General features: G+C 41.8%; 1 protein-coding gene across 2 annotated transcripts in view; it reads right to left on the minus strand.

The window, feature by feature from the left end:
• Window positions 1–2,128: 2,128 nt before the first annotated feature.
• Window positions 2,129–26,844, minus strand: part of LOC310824260 (cullin-3-like) — a 39,478-nt gene continuing 14,762 nt past the window's right edge. Inside the window, exons 3-16 of one of the 2 annotated variants that reach the window (XM_083697101.1) lie at window positions 24,150–24,263; window positions 21,521–21,681; window positions 21,096–21,210; window positions 19,667–19,895; window positions 19,358–19,503; window positions 18,832–19,008; window positions 10,084–10,254; window positions 9,828–9,935; window positions 9,531–9,655; window positions 7,504–7,600; window positions 6,482–6,616; window positions 3,654–3,840; window positions 3,230–3,375; window positions 2,129–3,117 (exon numbers count right to left, since the gene is read on the minus strand). In XM_083697101.1, coding sequence (XP_083553227.1) covers window positions 2,986–3,117; window positions 3,230–3,375; window positions 3,654–3,840; window positions 6,482–6,616; window positions 7,504–7,600; window positions 9,531–9,655; window positions 9,828–9,935; window positions 10,084–10,254; window positions 18,832–19,008; window positions 19,358–19,503; window positions 19,667–19,895; window positions 21,096–21,210; window positions 21,521–21,681; window positions 24,150–24,263 — 2,043 coding nt within the window. In that variant the 3' untranslated portion in view covers window positions 2,129–2,985. The remainder of the gene's footprint in view (window positions 3,118–3,229; window positions 3,376–3,653; window positions 3,841–6,481; window positions 6,617–7,503; window positions 7,601–9,530; window positions 9,656–9,827; window positions 9,936–10,083; window positions 10,255–18,831; window positions 19,009–19,357; window positions 19,504–19,666; window positions 19,896–21,095; window positions 21,211–21,520; window positions 21,682–24,149; window positions 24,264–26,844) is intronic. The other variant, XM_083697102.1, reaches the window with a different exon arrangement.

Consider the following 26,844-nt stretch of genomic DNA (forward strand, 5'->3'; position numbering starts at 1 on the left):
CCACCTTGCTTCCTACACTGAACTTTGGTATGCCCCTGACAGCCCCAAATTACACATCTACTCTGGGCTTTCCTACTCTGAATGGGGGACATGTGAGTGGAGGGGGAACCTTTCCTCCTCTGCCTCAAAGAGTACTCTCCCACACTGGTCTCCCGCTCAACATTATTAGCCCATGAGAGACTGCGAATAATTGTCATGAGGGCTTGGGTAGCTGTCAATGATTTTTTATTTGTATGTAATTCCGCTCAGCAACATATCCAGGAATGCCCGGTAATCCTCCCCAGGGTTAGCAACCCCACTATGCTGTTTATACAATTTAAATTTCTTTAATCCTGGAAACTCTCATAGCCTCTAAAGTGTGAAATGATTGCACAGCTCAGTTACCATTTTTCCAGTGATCGTCCAGACTAGTCCATATGGTCTGAGGGCATTTTGCTTTCCACAGTGAAAATATCGTGTGCATGCAGTTGGGACACCAATTCCCATTCAATAAGTTTTTTGCCAGAACTGAGCATTAGGTAAATCTCTCTTTAAACATGGGCATAGCTGCTAACACATTTCTCATATAAGTAGTGCCCATTGCCTTATACTGAATTTGTGCCTGGTTCAACTTTATCCCAAATGTTTCAGAATACCACTGTGAATACCACCGCAGTGACATTAGTACTTGGCTGCAAGCCCTTTTTTTTTTTTTTCCCCATCCCTTGTATTTTATTACAAAACAAGGAGAGAGTGCTGACTCTCTGATGTCTTTTGGCAAGACTTCCCTGCCTTCTGTCTAACTGGGACTATAAAGTCACCAGGGGGGCACTTAGTGCCCTTTTCCTTCTTACTGATTTGAACCTTCTTCATGTTACCAATAACCTTTATTTAAAGTCGACTTTAGCTATCACAAATTGGTCGAGACCCAAAAAATCTGCACAATATCATAGGTCGCGTCTCATACATCAAACCATCTCAGATAATGCAATTGTCAAAATTGATCCAGGTCACTTCCACACAGTAGCAGATAGGAGGAATTTCCTTAAATTGTTGAGAGTGGTATATAAAATGTACTCACCTCTCAGAGTTCCTCGTTTCTGCAACTGATGTAGAAGATGGTCTGGATCCCACCACTGTCACCAAAGTTACTGTAGGGAGTCTTGATGGTGTGAAAATGCAGAGAACAAATGACAACCACTTGAATCCAATTCAAGATTCATTAATGACTGGCCTGGACGAGAAGCATACAAAGCATACAACTCAGACAAAATGGATAGGTTTCACACACATTTAAATACTCCTGGAGAGAGGGAGTCTTCCCTCTCTCAATCTATTGCAATCATGCGTATACAACCCTTCCAAGTTATATGGGAAAGTTTTTAAGTCTAAAAGCCTCCCTTTCTGTATCAGGCACTAAATGATAATATAGACCAGCTGTGTCAACCCAAAGGACTATACTACAGCATGCTACATGGTAACTATAGCAGGGTCCAAGAGGACTTAAAGCTCCTGGCCTTACTGTAGGGTGGCCATTACATAATATATTTGATACATAAGGCATGTTAAATACAGATTATATTCAAGTTTCCATCAGTTTCCACCTGGCAGTACAGCCTCAGTAGTTCTGCTGGTGAAGTCTTCTGTGGATGGTTGTCTCTGTCACATGCACACCTACCTGACCTAGATTTGTCTGATATTTCAGCCTCATAATGGCTTCCTTGACTTTCATTGACGTCTCTTTGGTCCTTAGGTTGACAGACTGCAAAGGCAAACGCAAAGCCTCGAATCAATAGTAGAGCTCTCTTATGCCTGCACAGATGAGGCGGAACACACCTGACAAATCTGAAACACCCGTCAACCCGTTTGTCCCATCACTTTTGGGTACCCTGAAATAGGGGTACTATGCATAAAAAGTGTTAAAATCTGTGAATCTCTACTTTAACCTCATAGTAATTCTTTGATTTCAAATCCAAACCTTTTTTAGTGTAGTGCCAAAAGAAGAACAAATGCTTCACTGTCCCATTACTTACACAGGGCACTGTATAGTACAGACAATTCACTATGGCTTTCTCAGTACTCAATGAAATTACAAGGCACAGAGTTGGAAAACATAGAGGCAGACAAATCTGATTTAAATGTTATTTTTTCTACATTTAATATGATGAAAACAAGGCCCTGTACACTCCACTTCAGCAGTGAGTACAATAACAATTATTTTACAATTTATACACATTAAAACTTGGTGCTAAATCAGTTCCATTTGAAATGCATAAAAGAAAATGTGATCTGCATTGGGAGGAACCTACAATTCAAAGAGAAGAAATTGTTTCTGGGCTGTTGATCCAATTATACAATAGGCCAGAAGAGAAAAAGACAACAAAAACACCTTTTACAGAGCATATGTGACTTGTTCCACTAATCCATAAGATAAAGCATGCTATCAAGCAACTGCTCTCGTTTTCTGCAAACTAGTAACATCCTTGTCCTCTTCTTTGATTAAAACCCTCAAGGAAAAAAGGCCAATAGTGTCTGACAACCTGTACAACCAGCATGGTGTCACAAAACACAAACATAACACATGTACATCAACATTTAAAAAGGGGAGAAATACCAAATATTGTCTTGGTCTTCACGTAGCCACCTAACATTTGCTCAGTGTTTGTCTCGTAATATTTAGTTTATGCTCATTTTCTCTTTCAGTTGCTTTTAGATTTGAATGCAGTAATGTGGTGATTCTCACCCTATGTACTCCAAGGCCACATTAGTAACATGAAACAGTAACAACGCTAGATCCCATCCATTTACTCCTCTCAGCAGAAAAAATCTAAAATATTTCGAAAAGTCCCTGTCTTTGTAAAGCAATTTTATACACCTTTTTATGGAGGAAAGGGAAGCTTCCCAGTGTCTTCCAGTATCAATGAAAGAGAACTTCTAAATTCATATGCAAAGCACAGTCCCAAAAAAGTCTCTGTGTCTCTTGATGTCAGGTTTCATTCTCTAGTTTTATGCTACGTAAGTGTACACTTTGCGATCATCTGGTGTTCGTGCCAAATATTCCCTCTCAATGAGTCCTTCAATGCGCTTTTTGATGACTACAGGACTAGGGAGGAATCGTGCTCGCAGCTGCTGGGTTACCTGGAATCCAAATATAGAAACACAGTTAGCACACAATGTTATATGTTACCACTAAGATTCCTTATAATGTTTAAAGCTCAAACATTTAAATATGCTCATATATTCAACGGACCTCCGCTACTAGTACATTATGCTGCATCTTCTTTCTAGACTTCATGACGCGAACAATGGCAGCCTCTATCTCATGCTTCCTGTCATCGTCCACTTTCTGCCGTGTCTCTTTCCTCTCTGGGTCGGACTCTCCCTGCTTAGCAGCCACTAGAAACCACACAGACACACAAACAACAGGCTTCAGCTAGGAACCAAGTGTGAAGCATGCTACACACATACAGGACTACACTATGCATTCATCACAAATTAATCTGGCTATGATATCAAGATGAGTAGAAACCAGTATGTCCTTTCAATAAAATAAGTAAAAGGTGAGAGGTTTGTATACAGTAATATGCCTTAATTGAAATGAGAGAAATACTTTGGTTTTGTATTTGATCATGTTCAAGCCTGGGTCTTACTGTATGTCTCTGTGCTCCGTTTACCTGTCTGGATCTTTACACGGTGCAACTTGGAGGTGAACTGGTCAGTGACGGTAAACAAGTGTCCGTTCTCAATCTCCTTTGACTTGGGCTCCTTGGTGAGAACGCGCTGAGTGGGCTTACCACAGGCCAGGGACTGCAGTGCTCGCACCAGCTCCCGTTCCGGAATATCAGTTTCCTGTTGGATCTCCTACACAGTGAGGAGAGACATGACATGGAGAGGGGAGGTGGGGAAGAATGCTCCTCTGATCCATGACTATTATAGGCTCTACAAGGCCTCCAACATTGCCGCATGGTGACGTAATGTGTGTCACTAAAGGGCCCCTTGCTTGTGCTTGATGCGTGTGTAGCTACCAATCAGACAACAACATTTTAACTTGTGCGCTTATACCTCACGCAGCCCTTGGGTGGCATTCTTTATGGATTTTAAGTTTTCTTAGCGTCACACTGCATTGGATTTACTCACATATTGATCGATAATAGAGGCATTGGCCAATGCTCCACATACATTCAACAAGAAAAAGGGCATCATTGCAAATTTGCTGATTAAATGTTGAGAAGGCTCAGAAACGTACTGTATTTTGTGTTGACAAGCTGAAGAGCAGATTGTGTATAGTGATCTACATTCCTTTACGTTATAGCCTCAAGAAATATATGTCTAAGTGCATAAAGCCTTATTTGAATAAGAGCCCTTGTAAGTGTGAGGGACAAGTATTTTATCTTATGTAGTTAATCTCATGCGATGCTAACTTCGCCTATGGCACTTCCTTTTGGCATTTCACAATTGCTCATATGTTAGCCTACCGCTATGTTGCCAAATACGACAGAAAAATGTTTGATTAAGCAAGGTCATATGAATGGACATGCCCTACTGATATAAAATAGCCTACCATTGAGGAAGGGGAAGACAAGTGCACTCTTTACCAAGTAGACAAGACTGCTCTCGTCATTGTATTGCCCCTGTAGACGGATTTTGGCGCCAGACTTGATTTAAATGTGTATACCTATTTACAGTTGAATGAGCCTAGCGGACATCCTGAAGAAATCGCACCCTCACCATTTGTCAATTCCTTTGCGATTGTAATGTGTCTCACACCTTGTCCTTTGTTGGGAATGATACTTAAAGAGGGACAGCGAGTCAGATATAACGTTGGTCATGTGAGTTCGATTCATCATGTTCATAGCTGTTCTAAGTAATTATTGGGAATAAATGTATGTCTAATTTTTGATCTGTCCCCTATTCTTCAGTGTTTTATTTCATACTCTTCACCCCCTGGTGTAGACTTAAATATGGAGGACTTCAGAGTGCAAGGACTATAAACATAAGAATAAAAAAATAGCTCCACCTACTTCACGCATGTTGAGGTACGCACAGAGACCATGCAGCAGCACTTAAAAGGTGAAACATGTAGTTTTGTGCTGTGAAAATGCACATTTTTCTACCCAGAGCACCGATCCTATTATAGTATAACATGAGCGGGTCGTGGTGATGGACAAATAACCCCTTAAATCACACCCATCGAAAACAGAGCATTTGAGGGAGAGTAGCAGTACAAAGAGTACTGGAAAATTAGTGGGCCTTCAGTGCTTGATCTCGACACCAGATTTTAGAAAGTGCTTTGTTTGGACCAAAACAGCTCTTCAATTAACGTTTTTTTATCATGTGACCTCATTCCTTGATCACTATTGATTTATCACGGCCATTTAAACTATTTTAAAGCTCAAATCTACATACTGGACGTTTAAGTTCACACTAGAGAATACATTTTTAGATTGAGATATAGAGTTACTTAAACTTACTTAAAAAACAAAGGGCAGGATGGAGGGGTCACACACACTGATATGCATAAGACTGTGGAATTGAAGGGGGAGAACCTCAATATTGCCCCTATCTTCAGTTGACCCTTCCCCCGATGGGACAAATGGCGATGAACTCTCTGGAGTGTCAAACTGAATTCTGATTAGTCTCCTTGCAAACAGCTCCTAATTTAAATACTTTAGCTGATACACTCACCGTCCACTTTATTAGGTACACCTGTTCAACTGCTCGGTAACGCAGATATCTAATTAGCCAATCACATGGCAGCAACTCAATGCATTTAGGCATGTAGACATGGTCAAGACGACCTGCTGAAGTTCAAACCGAGCATCAGAATGGGGAAGAAGGGTGATTTAAATGACTTCGAACGTGGCATGGTTGTTGGTGCCAGATGGACTGGTCTGAGTATTTCAGACACTGCTGATCTACTGGGATTTTCACACACAACCATCTCTAGGGTTTACAGAGAATGGTCCGAAAAAGAAAATATCCAGTGAGCGGCAGTTCTCTGGGCGAAAATGCCTTGTTGATGCCAGAGGTCAGAGGAGAATGGCCAGACTGGTTCGAGATGATAGAAAGGCAACAGTAACTCAAATAACCACTTGTTACAACCAAGGTATGCAGAAGACCATCTATGAATGCACAACACGTTGAACCTTAAAGCAGATGGGCTACAAAAGGGGGTCCAACCCAGTACTAGCAAGGTGTACCTAATAAAGTGGCCGGTGAGTGTATAAGAGGTAAAAGGACAGATTATCTCTCTGTCTCTCTCATGAAGTATATGCCTTGTAATAATTGTATAAGTATATTAAAGCCTAATTTAATTCATTCTATTTCACCATTCTTGCACAAACTCAATAATTCTTTGGACATAGTGATAATTACATTACTTGGAGTCAGATTATTCATATTAGATATGCTTAGCTATTAACAAAATATAGCCACATTTCTTTACCAAACCTTCACATGTAACTGCCATCTTATATATGGTCTAGAGAATCAGTGGCTGTACCTCAAATGTGGACTTCTCCCTGTTGTTGAAGAGCATAAGGATGGTCATTTGGAAGGTGGACACCTGCAGTATGTGCTTCCTGGTGTTGGAGCCTGTAACCTGGGCACCCCCTACCCCCACCTCCGAGCCATCCTCCTGTAAAGGGAATCGAAGAGGGTGCATTTCAGTTAACTTATAACAATAGCCGGCTTTCCACAGCGGGGCTTACACCGTGTGTGACAGCGTGTGCCAAGGCAAATTGCTTTTCCACAGTCTCTCCTGGGCTTCAACAGGGCTTACTCCAGGCTTATTCAGTGCTTAAAACTTGGGCTTTTAGCCTCCCCTTGTCCTTATGAGGCCAGACGGGGCTAGGGGCACGGTTTAGAGCGAGGGCGGGATATTCTTATCATCCAAGTTCTTTAGTTGGCTAGCGAACTTGGTGAGTGGCAAGCATAATCCAAGTTAGCTCACTGTAACTGCACAATCGAATGGATTTGAGTAGGCTTTTTACGAATACAATTATCATAAAGTGCTTAAAAGGCCCACTAAAGTCACTTTGATTTCCATATCAAATAATTTCTTGGTAAGGAATAGTTTACAATTAAAACGCTGAAAAAGCAGCAAGAGCAGCTTTTTTGCTCATCACAATTGCTCAAGCCAGCAGACTACAAGATTGACTGGGCGTGACACATTTTTGAACAGTTCGCATTTTTTATTGATATCTCATCTCGTGAGCCGTTCCTTGGTTCAATGTTTTTTTCCGCTGGCTGTAATGTTGACCAATTCATTAGCAGCCTACAGTGGATTATGTGGATTTTATACTAGCTGGCTGCTAGTAAGCATTGGCACACACTGACACCGCTGTCAAAAAGCAGCTAAATGTAGTCTGAGTATTGTATGCATAAACGCTTGCAGGAAATGAAGGAAACTTTACCACATCCATCCTTACTCATCTCATATTGCAGTTAAACAGTTGTAAGTCAAACAAAGCCCTTATCAAGACTGATACTGACATTACTCAAGAGCCTGTCTGGCCGTCATACCTTTTTGATTGGGCCGTAGAAGGTGGCGTTAAGGTCTGCAGAGCCCATGTGATGCTGCAGTGTGAGCTGCCTGCCACTGTGCTTAGCCAGATAAAACCTACAAGCACAGAGCCAAAGAGGGTGGTCACACGCATGCGCACTTCAACACAATACATTGTCAAAACACATTGTAGAACAATGGACAGAGCTACCACAGTCTGCATGAGAGAATGCATGAGAGTGCCCAGCATAAGTAATGGGACAGTGAAGCACTTTTTTCTTCTTTTGGCACAACACTAAAAAAGGTTTGGATTTGAAATCAAAGAATTACTATGAGGTTGAAGTCGAGATTATCAGCTTTTATTTATTGGTATTTGTGTACATATTGGTTTCACCATTCAGAAATAACAACACTTTTTATTCATAGTCCCCCTATTTCAGGGTACCCAAAAGTGATGGGACAGATTAATGAAATGGCCAAATTAAGCACTCATGTTTAGTATTTGGTCGACAATCCTTTGCACGCAATCACTGCCTGAAGTCTGCGACCCATTGACCCCAGCAGACACTGGGTGACTTCTCTAGTGATGCTCTGCCAGGCCTGTACTGCCGCCATCTCCAGTTGTTGTTTGTTTTGAGGTGTTTTTGCCCAAAATCTTATCATTAGGAAATGAAATGCATGTTCAATTGGATTTAAATCTGAAGATTGATTTGGACAGTGAAGAACTTACCACTTTTTGGCCCTGAAAAACTCCCTAGTTACTATGGCAGTATGTTTGGGGTCATTGTGTGATGAAGCGCCATCCAATGAATTTGCTTGTACTTGAGCAGACAAGATGTTTCATTTCATACACTTCATACATTCTGCTGCTGCTGTCAGCAGTTACATCAAGTTAGCCAGTTCTAGTGGCAGCTATACATGCCTTAACATTAACACCCCCTCCACCATGTTTCACAGATGAGGTGGTATATGCTGTAAATCTTGGGCAGATCCTTTTTTCTCCAAATTTTCCACTTGCAATCACGGCTGGTCCATGATAATATTCATCATCTGTCCACAACACCTTTTTCCTGACCTCTGCAGGCTTTGTAGGTACTTTTTAGCAAACTGTAACCTGACCATCCTTTTTGAGGACAACTAATGGTTTGCACCTTGCAGTGAAGCCTCTGTAGTTCAGCTGGTGACGGATTCTGCAGATGGTAGTCTCTGACACATTCACGCCTACCTCCTGGAGAGTGTTCCTGATCAGTGGGACAGTTTTTTTTTTTTAATTATGATGAGCATTCTTCGGTCATCCAATGTCATCCACATTCAGTTTGCTTTGGCCAACCAGCCCGTTTGTGATTGCTGCGTCACTAGTGCTTTTTTTCGTCTTTTTATTTTTTTATATATTTTTAGGGCATTTCTGCTTTATTGGGATAGAGATAGTAGAGATTGACAGGAAGGAGGGGTGAGAGAGAGGCGGGATGACATGCAGGATATGTCGATGGCCAGAATCGAACCAGGGACCTTGCAATGATATGGTATGTGCCTTAGTGTGCTACGCCACTGAGCGCCCCTTTTATCGTCTTTTTAATGATGTACCAAACTGTTGACTTTGGCAAGCCAAGTTTTGGCTATGTTTCTGGGTTTTTTCCTGATTGTTCAGCCTATTTAAGGCTTCCTTGACTTTCATTGACACCACTTTGGTCCTCATGTTGACAGAGACCAATAGCAGACTCCAAAAGGCAAAGCCTAGAATCAATACTAGACATTGAGAGCTCTCTTATGCCTGCACAAATGATGTGACGGAACACACCTGATTTACCAGAAACACCTGTCAAGCCAATTGTCCCAATACTTTTGGGTACCCTGAAATAGGGTATTCATTTATTTCTGAATGGTGAAACCAATATGTACACAAACACCATCAAATAAAAGTTGAGAATCTCTACTTTAGAGTGGAGAGCCAAAAGAAGATAAATGCTTCACTGTCCCAATACTTACACAGGGCACCGTATATCATCACTGTATGTTATCTAAATTGAACGAGATAAAGAAAACAAACCTTCGGAAGACTTCAAATGCATGTCGGGGTGAAGGGGGGATGTTACATTTTGGTGTGGCTGATTGCGTTGGCCAGTAACCTGTTGTCAGCACTCTCACTGTGAGGTCAACTCCTCCCAACGACACCTGGGAGAAGCAAAACAACAACAGCAACTTAATTGTGTGGCTGAGAAGGTCTGCCACCATCTGAATGACCATGAAAGCTTCAAAAGATGTGTTCCTCAGTTTCAGATGTGTTCCTGAGTTCCAACAACCCAGCTTGCGCTAACAGTTTCAGCTGGTTATCTGAGTGCCTCACCCCAGTTGTCTGTAGGTGTTGTCGGAACTCGTCCATGGTTGTGTTTGAGATGCTCATGTCCCTGAACATTCCTTCCAGTTTAGAGGTGAACTGGCAGCCGCACTCAGTCTGTGCAGAGGAACCAAGAAATGTACTACTACATTGATTCTCCACTTACAAAGTACAGGGCAACATTCTTTCTCTGTGCAGGAGGAATTTGTAAATTACTGGATTATGATGGATAGATGATGTTGGATATGCAGCTCCTCCTCCTCACCTTCAGCTTTGAGATCATGTTCTTCTCTGAGTCGTCAGAGACACTCTTGTTGGTGAGCAGCCTCCTGGCCAGATGCTGCTTGTAGTACCTCTCAAACACATCTTTCTCCTGCATGAACCTGAACAGCACCATGGCCTTGTCCAGGATAGACTCCACCTCCTGCTCTGTCAGCTGTGGTCAGAGAACAACATTAGACGCACATTTGTTTTTCATCAAAACAGCAGCCCGCCACTTGCTTTGGTATACAGTCCTGCTTGAAAGTATGTGAACCCCTTCGTGCAATTATAGATTTTTAAAAAACTTTTTTTTACCATGAAATCTTTATTTATTTTTATCTGACATAGCAGGTTTATATTTACCAACTCCATGTGTTGGTTTAGAGGAAATCATGCGTGGAGTAGAAACACTAAATTATAAAGAAATTAGTGCAAGGTGCAAAAATAAGTGAACCCCAAGTTGCATTGGTTAAAATCAAGTAGGTAAGTAGAATCAGGTGGGTAAATAATTGGGTACCAACTGAACCAATCAAAGGAGAGATCTTAAGTAAAGAGTTTGGGCGGGACTCTGATGAAGAGAGATAAAAAACCTTGTCAGTTTTGTGTTACCCATACAGGTGAATGCAAAACACACCATGCCGAGAGGAAAGGAGATCTGAGGACATCAGGAAGAGGGTAGTGAGAGCACGTCTGGGGAAGACTATAAAATCATCACAACAACATTTGAGCTCAATCAGTCCACTGTGAGGCAAATAATTTACAAATGCAGAGCATTTAACATGACAGCAACTCGGCCTAGAAGTGGACACCCTTCCAAAATATCCCCAAGAGCCACAAGAAAAATAATAAATCAGGTAAAGGCCAACCCAAACATAACATCTAGAGATTTGCAGACCTCCCTTGCTGCATCTCAGGTAACTGTGCATGCTTCAACAATAAGAAGAACACTGAATCAAAATGGCATTCATGGGAGGGTTGCTAGGAAGAAGCCTCTGCTGTCAAAAAAGAACCAAACTGCCTGTCTTAACTTTGCCAGAGACCACCTGGACAAGCCTGAAGGTTTCTGGAAGTCAGTTCTCTGGACAGATGAGTCCAAAATTGACCTTTTTTGTCACAATCAAAACCACTATGTTTGGCGAAAACCCAACACTGCCTCCCACCAAAAGAACCTTAACCCAACAGTCAAGCATGGTGGTGGGAATGTCAAGATCTGGGGCTGCTTTTCCTCCTCTGGACCTGGACGACTCCACATCATTAAGGGAACCATGAATTCTGAGGTATACCAGGAGATTCTTGAACAGAACGTCCAGGAAGTCAAGCAGCTAAAGCTGGGCTGAAGACAACGACCCAAAGCATTCAAGCAAAAGAACGGCTCAGGAGAAAGAAGACTTGTGTTTTGGATTGGCCAAGTCAAAGTTCTGACCTAAATCCAATCAAGCTGCTGTGGCAGAACCTGTAGCGGGCAGTTCATGTCAGACTCCCCTCAAACCTCACTCAATTGGCTGAATTCTGTAAGGAGTGGGCAGAAATCCCTCAAAACAGATGTCAGAGATTGATTAGTGGCTATACGAGACACTTACTCCAAGTTATCGCTGCTAATGAAGGTGCCACAAGTTATTGACTGAAGAGGTTCACATTTTTGCACACATGAAATCTGAGTTTTTGTTAAATAAACCACTTTCGTTAAATAAACAATGAAAAATATATAATATTTTTTTGTTTGTGCCCTTTATTTGGAACGTCTTTATTACGAATTGGGTTTTAGATAAAGATTTTATAAGTTCATTTTAATATTTTATACAAAAATAATGACCATCCCTGTAGGGTTCACAAACTTTCAAGCAGCACTGTATAGCTGAGGAATGGGGCTTGGGAATGTAACCCCTCAAATGAATAAACAGCGCTCTAGATGCAAGGACTGACAGTCCATGACATCCACATGATAATTTTAAACATATTTTGTAGCTATACATTCTTTATTTATGTTCTTGTGTTTGTAAATAATGTAGTAATAAATACTTACATGTCCATTAAATAATCAATGGGTATACAGTATATCATGAATTGAAACAACAATTTAACACACTCATAGACTGTGCCTTAAAAGGAATGGTTAACTATTTTGATACTTACTTTTGTTTTTAGATACAGTTACAGTGCCTATAGAAAGTCATCATACCCCTGTGAAATCTTTACCTTTTGTCACATTACACCCTGGAAATTAAAATAAATCAAATCTAACTTTTTTGAGCAGTATGTACACATTATAACCCTCATCATCAAAGTGAAAATATATATTTTTTAAATTCTGGACAATTATTAAAAATTAATTTGTGAAATACCTGGTTTGGTTAAGTGATCAGCCCCTTAGAGTATACCATTATAAACTTGCTCAGGTGCAACCAATCAAACCAACCAAACTTCCAGATCAAACACCAGGCTAATTGCCCCCCACCTGACATCAATTGTAGTGGTTTTGATTACTTCAGAATAAAACCAGCTGTTTCTTGAGGATTCCACTACTAGAAGTGCATGGTTCTGCAAAGAATTCACCATGGTTGGAAAAGTACTTTCAAAAGGCCTCCGGGATAAAGTTGTAGGAAGGCACAAGTTAGGTGAAGGCTACAAAACGATTTCGAAGGCTTTAGCTATCCCTCTGAGTACCGTTCAGAGCATCATTAAGAAGTGGAAGGCGTATGGCACCACCAACACCTTGCCTAGATCAGGCCGTCCGTCCAAACTGGATGACCGAGCCAGGAGGACATTGATCAGAGAAGCTACCAAGAGGCCAAAGGCAACTTTGAAGGACTTACAAGTCTTTATGGCTGGGACTGATCTGTCTGTGCATGTGACAACAATCTCACAAGCTTTACACAAAGCTGGCCTGTATGGCAGGGTAGAAAGAAGCCTTTTCTGAAAAAGTGCCACAGTCAGTCTCGTTTGTGCTATGCAAAAACACACCTGGAAGATTCTGTTGCCATGTGGAAAAAGGTTTTATGGTCAGACGAGACTAAGATTGAACTTTTTGGACTGAGCTCCAAGTGCTATGTTTGGCGAAAACCAAACACAACACACCACCCCAAAAACACACCATACCTACTGTGAAGCATGGTGGTGGCAACATTATGTTGTGGGGATGTTTCTCTTCAGCGAGGACTGGGCAATTGGTCAGGATTGAAGGGAAAATGGATGCTGCCAAGTACACACAAATTCTTGAGGACAACCTGCGTTCCTCTGCTCGACAGCTGAAGATGGGCAGGTCATTCACCTTCCAACACGACAACGATCCTAAACATACCGCCAAAAGAACAACGCAGTGGCTTAAGGATAGAAAGGTGAATGTCCTTGAGTGGCCAAATCAGAGCCCTGACTTAAATCCGAAAATCTGTGGATGGACTTGAAGAGAGCAGTCCATCACCGCTCACCACGGAATTTGACTGAACTCGAACAATTCTGCAAGGAAGAATGAGCAAATATTCTCCAATCTAGGTGTGCAAAGCTAGTAGAGACATATCCAAACAGATTGATGGCTGTAATTGCAGCAAAAGGTGGCTATACAAAATATTAAATCAGGGGACTGATGACTTTTCCAACCCTGTTATTCTTGTTTTTCATTTTGTATACATTTTCAGAACTGTCGCCTTTTTTTTCATTAGTTTGATGTTGTATGGCTAAATTTGTACATAAAGCTGGAAAAAGTTATTTTTTTAATGGGGTTTGATTTCAGGCTGTACGACAAATATAGTAACTATTTCAAAGGGGTATGATGACTTTCTATAGGCACTGTAGGTCCATATATATTTGGACTGTGACACAATTTTTGTTATTTTAGCTATTTACCAAAACATACTCAAGTTACAGTTATTTAATGAATGGCTTAACGTGCAGACTCTCAGCTTTAATTTGAGGGTCTTCACATCGAAATTGGAGGAAGGGTTTAGGAATTACAGCTCTTTAATATGTATCCCCCTCTTTTTAAAGGGACCAAAAGTAATTGGACAATTGACTCAAAAGCTGTTTCATGGACAGGTGTGGGCTATTCCTTCGTTATTTCTTTATTAATTAAGCAGGTAAAAGGTCTGAGTTGATTCCAAGTGTGGCATTTGCATTTGGAAGCTGTTGCTGTGAATTCACAACATGAGGTCAAAGGAGCTCTCAATGCAAGTGAAACAGGCCATCCTTAGGCTGCAAAAACAAAAAAAATCCATCAGAGAGATAGCGGCAACATTGGGAGTGGCCAAATCAACAGTTTGGTACATTGAGAAAAAAAAAACGCACTGGTGAGCTCGGCAACACAAAAAGGCCTGGACGTCCACGGAAGACAACAGTGGTGGATGATCGCAGGATCCTTCACATGGTAAAGAAAAAGCCCTTCACAACATCCAGACAAGTGAAGAACACTCTCCAGGAAGTAGGCATGTCATTATCCAAGTTTACCATTGTGGGGGGACATGCAGCGTTCGGCCTGTAGATGGTGCTACAGGACCGTGGCCAAGGTGCGGAAGCGAGGCTTTGTCGCACACCTGTTGCGAATGAAGCCTCGTTAACGAATGGTTTAAGATGTGTGTGCCTCTGCTTTCGGAGGAGGACCGAGAGAGCTGGAGAACGTCGACTGAGGGTTTTGGGAGGGCTGGAAAGCCAGAGACTCATGATAAGAATTAAAGATCTGAATAAACTGGGTTTTTTCCCTCATCACAACTACTGCGTCCGCCTCTGTGTCCAAGGATCACGTTACAAACATAAAGAGAAAACTTCACGAGAGCAAATGCAGAGGGTTCACCACAAGGTGCAAACCATTCATAAGGCTCAAGAATAGAAAGACCAGATTAGACTTTGCCAAAAAACATCTAAAAAAGCCAGCCCAGTTCTGGAACAGCATTCTTTGGACAGATGAAACTAAGATCAACCAATACCAGAATAATGGGAAGAAAAAAGTATGGAGAAGGCTTGGAACGGCTCATGATCCGAAGCATGCCACATCATCTGTAAAACACGGTGGAGGCAGTGTGATGGCATGGGCATGTATGGCCTCCAATGGCACTGGGTCATTAGTGTTTATTGATGATGTGACAGAAGACAACAGCAGCCGGATGAATTCTGAAGTGTGTAGGGATATACTGTCTGCTCAGATTCAGCCAAATTCAGCAAAGTTGATTGGACGGCGCTTCATAGTACAGATGGACAATGACCCAAAACATACACTCACCGGCCACTTTATTAGGTACACCTTGCTAGTACCGGGTTGGACCCCCTTTTGCCTTCAGAACTGCCTTAATTCTTTGTGCCATAGATTCAACAAGGTGCTGGAAACATTCCTCAGAGATTTTGGTCCATATTGACATAATAGCATCACGCAGTTGCTGCAGATTTGTCGGCTGCACATCCATGATGCGAATCTCCCGTTCCACCACATCCCAAAGGTGCTCTATTGGATTGAGATCTGGTGACTGTGGAGGCCATTGGAGTACAGTGAACTCATTGTCATGTTCAAGAAACCAGTTTGAGATGATGTGAGCTTTGTGACATGGCGCGTTATCCTGCTGGAAGTAGCCATCAGAAGATGGGTACACTGTGGTGAAAAGGGATGGACATGGTCAGCAACAATACTCAGGTAGGCTGTGGCGTTTAAACGATGCTCAATTGGTACTAAGGGGCCCAAAGTGTGCCAAGAAAATATCTCCCACACCATTAGATATTTGCGTTACCGAGCAGCTGAACAGGTGTACCTAATAAAGTGGCCAGTGAGTGTACTGCGAAAGCAACCCAGGAGTTCAAGGCAAAGAAGTGGAATATTCTGCAATGGCCGAGTCAATCACCTGATCTCAACCCGATCAAGCATGCATTTCACTTGCTGAAGACAAAACTAAAGGCAGAAAGACCCACGAACAAACAACAACTGAAGACAGCTGCAGTAAAGGCCTGGTAAAGCATCACAAAGGAGGAAACCCAGCATTTTGTGATGTCCATGGGTTCCGGACTTCAGGCAGTCATTGCCAGCAAAGGATTCTCAACAAAGTATTAAAAATGAACATTTTATTTATGATTGTTAATTTGTCCAATTACATTTGAGCCCCATAAAATAGGGGTTGCAATTCCTAAATGTTTTATGGTAAATTTCCATAGCAAATAAAGAAAGAACATAACAAGTAAGGACAGGACAAAGAGGCCACGAGTGAGTTATGAGAAATTGAGAAAAACAATTAAACATTCCATAAGAAAACACGTTGATGTATGGAGGGAGTAGTACCAAGAGGTACCCAGAGGTAGATGTATGGAAGAAGCGGTACCAAGAGGTACCAGGTACCCAGGGGATAAGAGCAGGAATAGTACCAAGAAGTACCAGGGGGTGATGTAATATTTTTTTTAGATAAACACTAGGGGCTCGCCACCAATATTGTTACTACCTGATAACTGACTTTAGAAATGGGAGGGGAAACCAAACTGTGACGAAGGTATAGGAACCGGGTGAATGATATTGGTGGCGAATAGCCAGAATGTGTAAATGATTTACATATGAGGGATGGAACCTAAATTTGATAAGGATTGGAAACTGTATACATATGATGTGCTGAGGGGCAAACAAGAGGATGCTCCGCGGACCACCTCGGCTTTGCTACTTGTAATGAAAGTCTCTGAAGAAACCATCAGCTCTAGTCTTTGGCATTATATTAGTATTTTAGCATAGAATTCCAGAACATATTCTTAGCGTCACGAACAGGATTGGAAAGAGGCCTGGGCACAGTGGACGGTCGTCGAGGACGGACTGGACGAACTGCACAAATAGTGGCCACAAAATAAGGTAAGCAGTATTCCTGCTTTATTTTAGAAAATTTGTGTAGTTCGCTCTGGGTCTCCGGACTCGACGGAAGGGCACTAGCACGGATCTTACCAATCAAAAGAACCAAATTTAGGATTTTAACTTGAGTTGACTTGAATTTAGTTCAGATGCACATGCAACATTTCTTCAACAAGTTGCTTAATAAATCAAATTGAGTCCATTTGAGTGCAATAATTATAGTTCAAACAACTGATGAATTAATAACCTTGTCTTTGTAGGGTCCCTCATACAAACGGGAATCATCAACAGACTCTGTAGATCAGGTTGGCACGACAAACTAAGTGCTAAACTGCTCAGCAATGCTACCCTGAGGCCTGGAGAGACTTTAAAAAATCTACCAAGTTGAATGGCTAAAAGGGAAAAGCACACTCTACAAAACTATAGTGGCTAGAAGGAATCTCAATGTCATCAAATACATTTCAAATCCATAATTGTGTTTGCATCATAATCAATTCAAGCCAAAAAAAAGTGTCTGGTAATGTGTTTCTTTGGTTTTACTTTAGTGCAAATCCATCGTCGTTTCCACACCATCCCTTGCGTAAAGAATAGTGGTAGCTGCATCATGTTATGGTTTGTCATCAATAGGGACTGGGGAGTTTGTCAGGATCAAAGAGAAATTTGCTGAGTTTGACAGTCTCATCAACACAGGAAGTGTGTAATTGATTCCTATTCAAATGACAAGGTATTTATTCTGAAATCTTATTAACTATTATCATTGCACTCAGATGGACTCAATTTAACTACAAAAAGTATTGAAGAAATCTCTGCTTTTGAGCTAAGGGATGTGGAGACTTTTGCAAAAACCTCTTCTCAGATTATAAATCAATTATTACATTTTGATTTATTTTTTTAAGTGAAAGTGTCTAGTAGTCTGTGCAGATCAGTGAGAAAATCCTGATTTAATGGATTTAGACTCCAGGCTCTGGGACAGCAAAAGTTGAACATTTTTAAAGGGACTTTCTATAGGCACCGTATCTCCCATGTTGACGATCCACCCAGATAGTTTTTAAGTGCTTACTTTTGTTATTTAATCATGTCCAGCAGCTGCAATCCCTCAACTTGGAGATGGAATGGGAGTAAATGGGGCAAGTAGTTTCTTCCATTAAGCACCAAAATGTCCTGATGATTTGATTTGTTGACAGAGTTTTGACAGGAATTCAGAATGAGTTTTTTGGGCACCCTAAGACACTGTACTCAGAAAGAGTAATATGTTATCATTTGATTTAAACATTACTTAGCAAAAATGTATTTGATAATATGTCCACTTACAGCCCTCAGAGGACATAGTTAGCGTTTTTGTGCCCCAACTTTATCTCCAAGTTGAGCGATCGTAGCAGCTGGACATAACTAAATAACAAAGGTAAACACTTAAAAACCATCAGGGTCGATTGTCAACATGGGAGATATATCTAAGAACGAATGCAAGTGTCAAAATGGTGAACCATCCCATTAAAGGAGCAGGGCGTAAGTCTGTTGGAAATCTGCCACCTGTGTCGGACATTAGCTGTTATGTTTCAGGAAGTCCACTCCTGGCCAAAAAACATGTTTGTATACAAACCGAGTGTCAGGTAGGACACTACATTTTAGAAAGCACTTTTTGGGACCAAAACAGTGTTCGTAAATGAAATATTTCTTTCAAGGGATCTCATTCCCTGATTGCTACCGATTAAAGCTTCACTATCACATAACATAGTTTGATGTGTACACTTTCTTTTATGCCAGAGGCTCTTGCTTTCTGTTGAATAAATACATTCTATTTAAAAAGTTGGACATGTAGGCCTATAATAGTTATTCAGTGATACGCTGGTAAAGTGGAACGTCACGTGCAGCTCTGCAACACTGACATGAAAATGGTAATATTTCGCTGCGAAATGTGCTTTCCATCATAAAATTAAAATATTTTGCATTTCTCACTCCTTTCACGCCTTTCTTCAGCTTATCGTCGATGAACAGGGAGAGATACTCAGGAGAACGGGAGTTCAGATTTAGGAAATACTCAAAGTCCCCAGCGATGGTCTGCTTGAAGAGCCGGTCATTGTTAAAGGACTCCTGAAGGAAGCGGTCGAAGCGAGACTTCAAATCCAACAGACCCTAAGGAGCAGAGAGCGAGGGAGGACAGGATAATTTCAGATGAAGTTCTTGTATGTTGCCATCTAGTGTCGTCATACAGTCAATAGCTGCCTGTTTACTATCAAGCAATATCTGGCCAAACCAGTGCATGCAAGCGCGAGAGACAAATAAAGCAGACAGACTCAACTGGAGATTACTTCCTGTTTTCAGCATGCCTTGCCATGCACTGGCATGACAGAAAGTAATAACCTATTGAGTCTCTCGGTTTTACATTTCTCTGGCTCTACCACGCACTGGCTCCGTTAGAGCAAAACAGGCAGCTATATTGTGCCTGCCCGATACAAAGGATGTCACTTCCTGTCCCAGTTACCTGGATGTAATCCACAGGATTTTTCCCCTCTCCCTCCTCTGACACCAGCGCCTTGCCCTGTTCCCGTAGGTATGAGCTCATGCATTCACACATGGTCTTCAGCCCGTTTGCCACTCTGCTAAAGAGCTTATACATACACGCCAGGTCTGTGTTCGCGCACGCGCACACACACACACACACACACACACACACACACACACACACACACACACTAGTATCCAAAGAACACCTACTACCACACTGAATAATAAGTATTGTGTAAAACTGATCAATATCTAAATAGTGAAAGGAAACATGCAGGAGACTGACCCTCTGTCTTTCCATTCTTGAGCATGTGGACGAGGCCAGAGTTCTCCATCTCGACGATGGTCTTCATGTGCTTTGAGATGAGCTCCCGCTCCACCACCTTAACTATAGGCTCCTCAGTGGACTTATCCAGGCAGTGCATCACTCGCTCTATCTCCTCGTTTATTCTTGCCTCTACTTTCTTTATGTACACACTCGCACTATTCTCTGCCAAAAATGTTTGACTCTCCATCTGAAAGCAAAAACATGATTATGAACACTTGGTGAAACGCCTGGCTCTAATGAAACTAGGGCTGCGACATTTAGTCGACGTAATTGATGACGGTGATTATATACATTTGTCGATATTTATGAGCAACACACCGTTTTGTTTTGAAGATGGCGGAGGCACACCACATTGTCTGTGCTGAGGGTTCCTCCAAAACACTCTGACCCAGAGCATCCAAAGTACGGGAATACTTTAGGTAGAAACCAAATAATATGGTGCTTTGTTCACTGTACAAAGCCCAAATGGCATAGCACAGCAGTACAACTGCCATGCACAAGCACTTGAAAAGGAAGCATCCCAGAGCCTTGCGGGAACTTGACACACAGGATAGCCCAACACTGTAAGCGAAGTGTTGATGCGATATGGCTAGCTATGTAGCTAGGCAGTTATTGCTGTATTAATAACGGCAAAATTACTCTGACACGTTGAATGGGCAGCATTCACTGACCGTGTATGCTTGCGTGACGAGTGAAGCTGTCCTATTAAAACTATTGCCGCCCCCTGTCCCCCCATGCACTTCTGCTATCTAGCTGTCGGGAGGTCTCATTACTCTGTATAGTAAACAGTAAACGCACTGCGCAGTTTGTCAAAATGTATCCTACACGCATCCTCAAGTAATCTGTTATCTGTGTTTTTCAATGCTATCCGAAAGTGCAGCACCTACAAACTGATCATCAATTTGAGCATTTAGCTGGGCATAGATAACATTAATGTCATGATAAACGCTTTGTAATATCAAAAAATGCAAAAGCTGCCAACTGATGGGTGTTCTATTCTTATAAGACAATAAAGTACAATAAGTCAAATAAATAAAAAGAAGGAAGACATGGATAATTGCATGTACTCACCCTTACCTGTATAGTAGGAATTTACAAGGCATTTTTCAAAAGAATGTGTCATGATGAACTGTCAAATTACAATTTCAATATAAAATAAAGTATGTGACCACTGAATGATGGCTTTACAACTACCCACACTTTAATATATTTGTAAAAGGTATATCAATATCATTGCATCAAAAAACATGTTTTTTGGAAATACATTTTTAGACTAATCAATAAAATAATCTACAGATTAATCGATAACAAAATAAACGTTAGTTGCAGCCCTAATTGAAACACAGCATGAATGTGTGTGTGTAAATGAAGGGATTCTGGCACTAACCTGGAAAAACTCTGCAGACATGTCTAAAAATGGGGCCTCAAAGTCCTCTTCATAAACTGACCTCCCTTCAAGGCCTAAAATCATTAACATCTGGCAGGCATTTCTGATGGCCCCCCTGATGGAAAAGGCACAAACAGGATAAAACATCTCCACACCCCACAGCCTTGATTCACTCCATGGTAGTGTCCCATTTCACTACCCTTCAGCAAAGTGTGCACTCATGCACTTTCCTACACGGATTGAAAAGCATAGTCTAACAGGATAATCTAGCGTGGTCTAAACATGGGCTTTCACACCAGTCAGCCAGTCACATCTAAATCCACATGGGGAAGTGCACAAGTGCACACTTCAGGAGAACAGTGGAAAAATGGGATGCAGTGCATGTGTCAGCTCAAAGACTGTGTGGATGGACACAGGGGTCATACCTGTCCACGACCTCTCCCTTCCTCTCCCGTGCAATCATATCCAGAAGGGTCTGTTGGAGGTGATCTCTGATGCAGCCGTAACGCACCACCTGGTCTCTGAAGATGATGAGACCTAAGTTATACACATTCTCTACATTGTTCTGCTGCACGTACACCCGGTCCTGAAAAACAAGAAGAGGAGAGGGGAGCACAGTCAGTAAACCCTAACGAGCAATGCTTTCTTATCCCAGCTAGGGTACTGTACAATCACTTGCTGCATGAGGCCATATTCAGTATAAAGTAATACCCAATCCTTTCATTATCATGTTATTAGACCACTCCTGTAATGACTTTGATGTGAATGCATGACTGCGGTTTTTTTCTTGTATAATGGATCTACAAGTGCCTTCGGAAAGTATTCAGACCCCTTAATTTTTTCCACATTTTGTTGTGTTATAGACTCAATTTAAAATGAATTAAATTAAAAGAATTTGCCATCAATCCACACACAACACCTCAGAATGACAGGTTTTTAGAAATGTCAGTAAATTGATTAAAATTCAAATACAGAAATACCTCATGTACAAAAGTAATTAGACCCTTTGCTATGACACTCTTAAAATGAGCTAAAATGCAATAATGTCATCAACAAATCACTTCAATAAGTTGAATTGAGTCCATCTTAATGCAAGGATAATAGTTCATGTAATTTTGGAATTAATATTTGTTTTTATAGGGTCTCTGATTTGCATAGGAATCAATTCCACATTGTGTAGATTAGGATGTCACTACCAGCTCAGCAAATTTCATAATTTTCTCTTGATCCTGACAAACTTGATGCAGCTACCACTGTTCTTCACACGAGAGATGGTACGGAAACCGCATTGCATGTGCTGGATTTGCACCAAACTTAATGCTTTGTAGTAAAACCAAATAAACACATTGCCAGCCACTTTCTTTGCTGTATCACTTGAATTCATTGTTGCAAACACAATTGTGGATATGAGAGAGATTATTTTCCATTAAGGGATTCTTTTTGGCCACTTGGTTAAAAGACCAATTTTGTAGAATGACTGAGATTACATTTACAGACATACATTTAGCAGACGCCTTTATCCAAAGTGACTTACTTTGTTTAAGTAAGTGAATCATCTATCCATCAGTCATCATAAGATAAAGTAATCAATGCTCAGACCAGGGGCCAAAAGCAGTAACAATGCTAGAAGAAGGAATTATTATGATTATTCTTTTTTAAATGTATTTTATTAAAAAGGAGAGAAACTTGTACAGGGGTGTAGTGGGGGTGAAGAGGTCTTTAGGAGGGACCGTTAAGATGTAGCCTGAAGAGATGGGTCTTCAATCTATGGCGGAAGATCGGTAGTGACTCTGCAGCTCATTCCACCAGCGGGGCACCAGGACAGTGAAAAGCCGTGACCGAGCAGTGCGGCTGCTGCATCCACGTAAAGGCGGCGGTGCCAGGTGGCCAGCCGAGGTGGAAGAGCGGAGTGATCGGGCAGGGGTTTGGGGGCTGACCATTGCTTGCAAGTAGGGAGGGGCTGTTCCCTTTGCCACCCGGTAGGCGAGCACCAGGGTCTTGAATCTGATGCGAGCTGCTACCGGGAGCCAATGAAGGGTGCGGAGGAGGGGAGTGACATGGGAGAATTTGGGGAGATTGAACACCAGACGGGCGGCAGCATTCTGGATGAGCTGCAGAGGCCTGATGGTGGAGGCGGGGAGACCGGCCAAGAGTGCGTTGCAGTAGTCAAGGTGAGAGATCACAAGTGGGATCCTTGACAATCACTTCCAAGGTTCTTGGATGTATGGGAGGTGGTCACAGTAGAGTTCTCTACTGTGATGGAGAAGTCTTGGAGAGGGCATGCTTTCCCTGGGAGGAAGAGCAGCTCAGTCGTGTGATGTTGTCCCATTGACTGTGCTTTTTCCTCTCCATCATTTAACTTTGTCGATTTTTGTTAGTCTCCCCAGGCCTCAGGGTCGCATTCCTGAGCAGTTTTGTTCCTCTCCATTTGCTCAGTTTGTAATGACAACCTGATCCACACAGTGTGTAATTGATCCCTATGCATATCAGAGACCCTATAAAAACCAAGACATTAATTCCAAAATTATATGAACTATTATCCTTGCATTAAGATGGACTCAATTCAACTTATTGAGTGATTTGTTGATGACATATAGCTAATTTTAAGAGTGTCATAGCAAGAGTCTGAATACTTATGTAAATGAGGTATTTCAATTGTAATACATTTGCAAAAAGTTCTAAAAATGTGTTTTTCGCTTTGTCATTATGGGATATTGTGTGTGGATTGATGGCAAAAAAAAATACATTTAATCCATTTTAAATTGAGTCGAACACAACAAAATGTGGAAAAAGTTAAGGGGTCTGAATACTTTCCGAAGCCACTGTATTTGCATCTATCCGTTGGCGCCATATAGGTGTATCACATGGAGATGATCAATGTTTTCCCATTGGATCCTGAAGCTATATGTTGTGTGTTATGTCTGTGTACTCACCTGACGAAGTCTGTTTGTTTGGTGCAGAATTAAGGCACTGGGGAGCATTGATAAACCGTGTGTGGGCCTTTTCTTTCTTCACATCCCTAGTTTTACCATTGCATCTGGTTGTGCCACTCACCATGTACATCAGGATGTCACGGATCATCACCATCGCTGTCTGGTGATCGTTCCACGCTTGATTTAGTGTTTGTAGGAAGTTGTTGTTTAGTGAGTTGAGGACATCTTCACGTACCTTTGGGGAAGCAGCATAGACAGTTGAACACACTGTCTGTTACTCTAAAAGGGCACTCTGCTCTCCTCTCTAAGCAATGATACATCATCATCCCTGTCAGTGAAACAGGCTTTTCACAACCCAGCAGACAGACTCACTCATCAACACCTGGGTCTGCACTCTAAGTCCTATTAACTCAATGGGAACCCACAGTGTTAGCTCATAATGACTCACTGACACTAAACTTAGGTTTAATTCCAGAGGAAAAAATTCTACAATTCTAAAACCAGGATGTTTTTAACTCTCTGTTGCCAATTGGCTGGCAATTAAAATAATTGCTACATTGATTCAGTCAGGACACATAGGTCGTTTAATACATTTAATGAAAATGGTAATACATTAAGTTTGGCGTAATTGGATGGAAGCTGGGGTGGTGGGTGGGACATCCAAAATGTAACTCGCATAGCCAGTGGCTATGATGATCACCCAAATAGCAAGAAACAAAGTTTAGAGACAAAAAATTCGATAGCATAGTCTCACAATGTGTATGATGAGGTAACCTTGCTCGCTGACAAAGATGGATTACCCCAAACCAGATGACGGTAAGAGCACAACCAAAATGTAACTCGCATAGCCAGTGGCAAAAACACTGTATAACCATGGTGGAGTGTTGCAAACTCGACTGTCTTAACTTCTCAAACCCCAACAACAGAACCATCCAACACCAATGCAACTATGTGTCCGAGACAATCCCAGTGCCTGCTTAGCAGGGTGACCCTCCTGGTGCCCCCTCCCCCCCGCACCTTCTACAGTGCAGGGACGAATGCCTTTGCCACCTGGATCAGACGGGGGTCATTCTAGCATTATGTGAATCTAAAATTATGTGTCCAAGCCAATCCCGGTGCTTGCTCAGCAGGGTGACCCTCCCGGTGTCCCCCCGCACCTTCTTCAGTGCAGGGACGAAAGGCTTTGCCACCTGGATCAGATAGGGGTCATTCTAGCATTATGTGACCTCAACCATTCACTATTACCCATGTAACACAGCGACCTCTCCGCTGTCCTTCTCATCAGTATAATAGGGCAGGGTCTTCTAAATGCTGTCAAGAACCACCTCATGGTTCTGTGCTAGTTTCTAGTTCACAGAGCACGTCTGCGACCCGACATGGATGATTATCGAGTACTGCCTGGTCATTCTACTTTTACAACGCAATCAGTACCAAGCCACCACTTGCTATAAGTAACTGTTGGTCACATACTTTCTCTTAATTTCAACAGCTATACCACTGTTTATTGCAACCATTGCAATCACGTCTCTATATCATACATTACTCAGCGGCTTGGGCTTCACTATTTCTTATAATTCAATCTGATGTAACGTTCATTGGCCTATTGGCCTGTTAGCAGGCTGTTAATTGCTGCACGCCATCGCATCTCCTTGCATACATTATACGTATATACACTCAGCGCTTGTGCTAGAAAAACAACCACGCACTTATGACTCTAAAAAAAAGAAACCCCAAAACTTTGAACACTGAACTGATGCTGCACCCCACGAGCGAATGAACATACATGAAGCTCTTGTAACTATTCGCTATGCACTTCCCACCCGGTACACACTGCTGTGCCTACCATTATACACTCTATATTTTGTTAATAGCTAAGCATATCTAATATGAATAATCTGACTCCAAGTAATGTAATTATCACTATGTCCAAAGAATTATTGAGTTTGTGCAAGAATGGTGAAATAGAATGAATTAAATTAGGCTTTAATATACTTATACAATTATTACAAGGCATATACTTCATGAGAGAGACAGAGAGATAATCTGTCCTTTTACCTCTGTTATACACTCACCGGCCACTTTATTAGGTACACCTTGCTAGTACTGGGTTGGACCCCCTTTTGTAGCCCATCTGCTTCAAGGCTCGACGTGTTGTGCATTCAGAGATAGTCTTCTGCATACCTTGGTTGTAACGACTGGTTATTTGAGCTACTGTTGCCTTTCTATCATCTCGAACCAGTCTGGCCATTCTCCTCTGACCTCTGGCATCAACAAGGCATTTTCGCCCAGAGAACTGCCGCTCACTGGATATTTTCTCTTTTTCGGACCATTCTCTGTAAACCCTAGAGATGGAAAATCCCAGTAGATCAGCAGTTACTGAAATACTCAGACCAGCCCGTCTGGCACCAACAACCATGACCTTTCTTCCCCATTCTGATGCTCGGTTTGAACTTCAGCAGGTCGTCTTGACCATGTCTACATGCCTAAATGCATTGAGTTGCTGCCATGTGATTGGCTGATTAGATATTTGCATTACCGAACAGTTGAACAGGTGTACCTAATAAAGTGGCCGGTGAGTGGATGTAAACATGAACTCAACCTGCAAGAAGGCAATGAGAAAAACAAATGTTTCACTTCCCTGTTCACCGGTGGGATCACAGGCACTTCGCTGGAATGTAGAGGCGATCTCTTCTTGTCGGGCCTCGCCAAGGCAAGCACTTCACCGGGCCACACAAGATTCAACAATACAACAGATAGATTCCAGCGAGAGGTAGGAAGCTACAAGATAGTAGCAAATAACATGGCAATCCAAGATG

The sequence above is a fragment of the Argentina silus genome (genome assembly GCF_951799395.1).
Source record: "Argentina silus genome assembly, chromosome: Y".
Taxonomy (NCBI): Eukaryota; Metazoa; Chordata; class Actinopteri; order Argentiniformes; family Argentinidae; genus Argentina; species Argentina silus.